The sequence below is a fragment of the Chrysochloris asiatica genome, unplaced genomic scaffold (genome assembly GCF_000296735.1).
Source record: "Chrysochloris asiatica unplaced genomic scaffold, ChrAsi1.0 scaffold00004, whole genome shotgun sequence".
Lineage (NCBI taxonomy): Eukaryota > Metazoa > Chordata > Mammalia > Afrosoricida > Chrysochloridae > Chrysochloris > Chrysochloris asiatica.
Window position 1 is genome coordinate 23036749 of NW_006408522.1, and position 5874 is coordinate 23042622.

Sequence of the window (5874 nt, forward strand, 5' to 3'; positions counted from 1 at the left end):
TTCGTCTCTTATACTTTGGACATATTGTTAGAAGGGACCATTTGCTGGAGAAGGATATCATGTTTGGTAAGGTGGAGGGTCAGAGAAAAAGAGGAAGAACCCCAATGAGATGGATTGGCCAAGTGGCAGCATCGATGGACTCAAGCGTGGCAACAGTAGTGAGGTTGGCCCAGGTTCGGGCAGTGTTTCGTTCTGTTGTACATAAGGTCGATATGGTCGGTACCGACTTGATGACACCTAACAACAACAAGTATGATCAGGAAGAGTAATGTTTTTGTGTCTTTTAGTTTCAGAATCTTAGTGCTGCGCCCCTTCTATACAACTCATAGAATGATTTTTCTAATTTGCTGTGCCTGGGATTGTAAATATTTTTGAAAGTATCTTAAGAAATATGTTTTTAAATATTTCGCTTCCAATGAACATTTTCTGAAGTTGTATAATAATTTTATTCTGAAACCTGTGAATGTGTTCAACTCTTTTGACCTTTGTTTATTTAATTTTTAGTATGTGAGGCTATCATATGACACCAAAGCTGAAGTCATTTTGCAGCTTCTACTTAAAGAATGGCAAATGGAATTGCCCAAACTTGTTATTTCTGTACATGGGGGCATGCAGAAATTTGAGCTTCATCCACGAATCAAGCAGTTGCTTGGAAAGGGTCTTATTAAAGCTGCAGTCACAACTGGTGCCTGGATATTAACTGGCGGTGTAAATACAGGTAATGTGTTCATTATATCAGTCTTATTTAGCATGTTTGCAATTTCTCCCTAAAAGCAGTTGTTAAGTGTCACTGAGTCAGTTCCCACTTGTAGCAATTCTGTATAGGGTTTCCGAGGAGCAATTGGTGGGTTTGAATTACTGAGCTTGTGATGAACAGTCCAGTGCTTATCCTACAGGACTTACTATTTGAAATAATATCACTGAATTGCAACATGAAGAGCTCTTCTGTTAAATAATGTATAGTTCCTAGGTAAAAATGGTATCTGTCAAAGTGTTTTGATTTAGACTTAAATTCACTTTAGAATAAAGTTTTGTGTATAGAAGCCCTGTCAATTCTGACTCATAGCAACTGTGTATAGGGTTTCTAAGACTATAAATCTTTACAGGAGCAGAAAGCCTCATCTTCTCTCATGGACCTGGCACTGCAGGATAAAGCCCTGGACCACAAAGTCAGTTTGAACCAGAATATCAGTGTTCAAACTCATTAGCCGCTGTTTAGAAGCCCTCTATAAGCTTGCTATGAGTTGGAATCAACTCAATGGCACTTAACAATAATAACATATGTTAGATAGTAGTTGCTGTTGAAACACATGAAATATAGAAGGATAATGAGGGATGTTGGGGTGACTCCTATTTTTTATGATCAAGAAGAGCTTTACTGATAAATTACTTTTGAGTAGAGATGGAAGGAAATCAAGGAACAAGATAAAAGAATAACTTGGGCATATCCTATAAAGGAGAGGAAACAGCTAGGATATTGGAAGAATAGCAAGTCAAGTCCATTGTACTTTGAATGGAATAAGCAAGGACTGCTATGTGATGAGGTCAAACAGTCATGGAGGAATACAGTGACTCTTCGGTGCAAAAGGTAGATCATTACATAAGGCTTTGAAGATTCTTAGTCTTTTACTCTGCATGAGAAGGAAGATTTTTAGCAGAATTTTAAGCAGAGCAAAGAAGTTGGGTGAAGTTCTTCCTGAAAGTAGCCGAAGTGGGTAAGACAGAAGTTGAAAAACAGTGAAGGTGCTCTTAATTCTGTTGAAAGATGAGATCTAATACAGTATAGAAATCAGTTTGAGTAATAAGGAGTTGTAAGTTCTTTTTACTTGTCTTCTCTTTTCGCCTTCATTTTTTAGTTATTGGACAACTTTTATAGCTGTTGGTTATGTGTTTTGCTTCTGGGCTTGTGCTCACATTTTCTTAAGATGATGTGTAGAGCAATAACAAAAATAAAATTATTTCAAAAATTATTTTAAACACTAAAAAATAGTTTTATATATGTATCATGTATTGTTAGTAGTTAGTTAGTATTGTTGAATCCCAGTTCAACATTGGGATTTTTCTCTTCTTTTTTTGACCCATCTGTATTCTTTCGTAAGATTGGATCTTTTTGTTGTGCATCTCAAGAAATATAATAAGGTGTGGTGTTACAGATCAAGCAAGGATTTCCTGAACAAAATAAACACTTGCAAGTAAAATGAATACAATTTTTTATGTGCAGGTGTGGCAAAACATGTTGGTGACGCCCTCAGAGAACATGCTTCCAGATCATCCCGAAAGATTTGCACTATTGGAATAGCTCCTTGGGGAGTCATTGAAAATAGAAATGATCTTGTTGGGAGAGATGTAAGAATGAATTTGTTTTTTAACGTTTTTAATATTTAAATTTATGGCAGCAATAGCACAAATCAATTTAAGCTATACATGAACATACCATATATTTCAGATAATGTTTTTAAAGTATTTTTTTTCTGAGATACTCTTCTGTTCCTTTCAAAAATACTTACAAATGATTATCATTATAGTGTTAGTACAATTCTGGTGTCTGCCTTTTTTCTATAACATTATATCACATCTTTTCCATATGATGTCAATCTTAGCAATTAAGAACTGATTTTGTTGTAATTAAGAGCAGGAGTCACTTGCTAATGTTTTATTTAATAGGTTAAAGACATGTGAATTGTTATATTTTAAGAGACTTTAAGCAAGGAATTACTGATTTTATTTTGTTTCTTGCTTTGCATGTGGTGATTAGATACTTAATTTTTAAATGAAAGCCAAAAATAATGATACAGTTTAGTTCATTATTGAGTAATCTTCTTCAGCTGCTTAATATTCTGTGCTTTTTAATATATGCTGTAACATTTTTTTGCTTACATACATAAAATAGAATTTTTACTTTTGTCTTTACAGATTATTTTTAAGTTTATTTTAAATTATACTTAATCCTGCCCACTAACTTTTATTTGCTGTTGTGTTTAGGTGGTTGCTCCTTATCAAACTTTATTGAACCCCTTGAGCAAATTGAATGTTCTGAATAACCTACATTCCCATTTCATATTGGTGGATGATGGCACTGTTGGAAAGTATGGGGCAGAAGTCAGATTAAGAAGAGAACTTGAAAAAACTATTAATCAGCAAAGAATTCATGCTAGTAAGAAAATTCATGAATTTGTTATTGCTGAAATTATTCTGGGCTGTACTAATTGCCAGCAGCATTCTAAAAAGAGGTAGAATGTTCTTTGACATATTCTTATCCATACAAACAAGATAGCATATTACATAATCAAGAATGGCTGACGTTAGACAAAATAAGACGTAATTAAAGAAGGTTGGCCAAATAGTTTAATAACCCAGGTATTGAAGCCAAACTGTAAGATTGGTAACTCTGTTGTCATTGTAATCCCATTAATGTGTGACATGTTCTAGTACATGACTTTGAAATTCAAGATGAACAATTAAAGTGTGGGAGAGAAAAAAAAGTCACTTGGTACAAAGTAAGAATTAGCTTGGTTCTAGTTTATGAGATGTGCAGATGTGTCTTAAAAGTTGGTATTCTTGGGACTGGCTTTCCTTTCCAATCATGGTAGAAACATTCTGGTTTGACATCTAAATTTTTATTTTAAGTAGAATTTTTTGGCACACCAAGATGACCGCCATGAGAAAGTGAAATAGAAAGTCAAATGGCAAACCAGTGCTTTTAGTTAATGGTGAAAACACAGCATATGTCCAAATTCAGAAAAGTTTTATTCCTAAAGTTTGATTTTGTATTCTCTCACTGCACTTCAAACTGTTGTAAAAACAAAAATGTATATTCTTTATTGAGTTCACTTAGTAAAATAAACTGTAATGTTCACTTTTCAGTGAATATATGTATTCTTTCTATGTATCATATTATATATTGGATTTACTAGTTTTGTCAGTGAAAAATTATTTATTCATTATTTATGATAGCCAACCTAGTATATTAAGTTCATAAAGTCAACACATTCATGAGGAAATTGTTTTTGTTTTCTTTATTTTAGTAAATAATAAGATTAAATTATTGAATGTTGCAATTTTTAAAAATATAACCTTACATTTTTTAGGAATTGGCCAAGGTGTCCCTGTGCTGGCACTCATATTTGAAGGTGGGCCCAATGTCATCCTCACAGTTTTAGAATATCTTCAGGAAAGTCCCCCTGTTCCAGTAGTTGTGTGTGAAGGAACAGGCAGAGCTGCAGATCTATTAGCATATATATATAAACAAACTGAAGATGGAGGGTAAGTGTACAAGTATAATGAATATTTTCAAACTGTAATTTTTGTGTATTTTTAATAACAATTTTATAGCTTTATAAAGAGACTTAAGATTTTAAAATAATTGATTTATTTAAGTGTTTAATGAACATGAAATTTCCAGTTCAATATAGTACTCTGATAAGGCTTGAGGAAATAGCCCATCTCGTGTGTTATTGGAAGGAATTAAAATATAATAGTCTTCATAGAGGACAATTTAAAAAGCTCTATCAGGGTTATAGAGATGTGTATGTGTATATATACATATATACACTGTGGTTTACATATATATATTTAATATATACATGTATACACTATGGTTTACATATATTTATTTAAAACATGAAGTGTGGTGTGGTGCTATGGGTTAATGTGCTGAACTCCAAAGTTGGTTTGCACTGCAAGGTTGCTGGTTCAAGTTCACCAGGCACTCCACGGAAACCCTATACAGGGTTGCTATGGGTTGGAACCAACGCTAAGGCACTTAACAACAACAAATATTTAAATATATATATTTAACCTACTGGGAACTTATCCTACAGATGTGTATTTGTGAAATAACATATATACTTATTATAATGACAAATCATTGAAATGAAATAAAACTTTCAATCAATGGGTCTGGATAAATAAATCATGTTACTTCTGCACACTTAAATTCCATTTCTACAGATTTGTAGCTGAAACAAAGAGTAAGCTTAGATGGTGTTTGTGGGCCTGGTTCCAGACTACCATAATAAAGTAACTATTGCAATAAAATGAGTCACTGGAATATTTTTTATTTCCAGTACATATAGAAGTTATGTTTCCACTATACTATATTTTATTAAAAGTGCTGTAGCATTATGAAAATGTTTGAAATATTATGAGAAATACTAAAATGTGACACACAGACTCGAAGTGAGCATGTGCTGGTGAAAAAATAATGCAGTAGATTTGTTCAATGCAGGACTACCATAAACTTTACAGTATATGTGAAGTGCAATGAAAGCAAAGCACAGCAAAACAAGGTATACCTGTAAAGAGAGTCTAGAAAGTTATGCACACTAATAATAGTAGTTCCTCCATAGGTGTGGTATAAGATTGATGGGGTGACAACTTTTCATATTTTTATATTTTATATCTTCCAGTCAATTAAGATGCAATACATTTAATACATTCTCAATTGGGATAACTAGATGGGTATGCTGGCATAAACCCTGGGCTAGAAATTAAAGATCTTACAAGTAAAATTTAAAAATCCTTTTAGCAGTGCAGTAAGTATTGCCACATCTATATTTCATTATTGTTCCTATATATTTGAACCATTTAAATATAGTACTCATTCAGAAAATTAAAATATGAATGTGTTCACGTTTAAAACATCTTGCTGAAGTTCTATTTGTAAACCATAATATATTAAAATACTTTTTACATAATAGCTCATAAAATGTCAGAGTATTTCTAGTGAAACACATGCCTTATAGATGTTTTCATAAAATAATTTTTTTTTAAATCACTTTTTCCTCCAGTTACATTGCAAGTTTTAAAGTTAAAAATAATTTTACTACCTCGGCAACCTAAGACAGAGCCATTGCCATGCTGCAATGAGTTTCG

General features: G+C 32.7%; 1 protein-coding gene across 2 annotated transcripts in view; it reads left to right on the top strand.

The window, feature by feature from the left end:
• TRPM7 (transient receptor potential cation channel, subfamily M, member 7) overlaps positions 1–5874 on the top strand; it is a 150426-nt gene that overhangs the window by 62187 nt on the left and 82365 nt on the right. For both annotated transcript variants that reach the window (XM_006831653.1, XM_006831654.1), the window contains exons 5-8: positions 505–718; positions 2222–2346; positions 2983–3154; positions 4089–4263. In XM_006831653.1, the coding sequence (XP_006831716.1) occupies positions 505–718; positions 2222–2346; positions 2983–3154; positions 4089–4263 (686 nt within the window). The remainder of the gene's footprint in view (positions 1–504; positions 719–2221; positions 2347–2982; positions 3155–4088; positions 4264–5874) is intronic.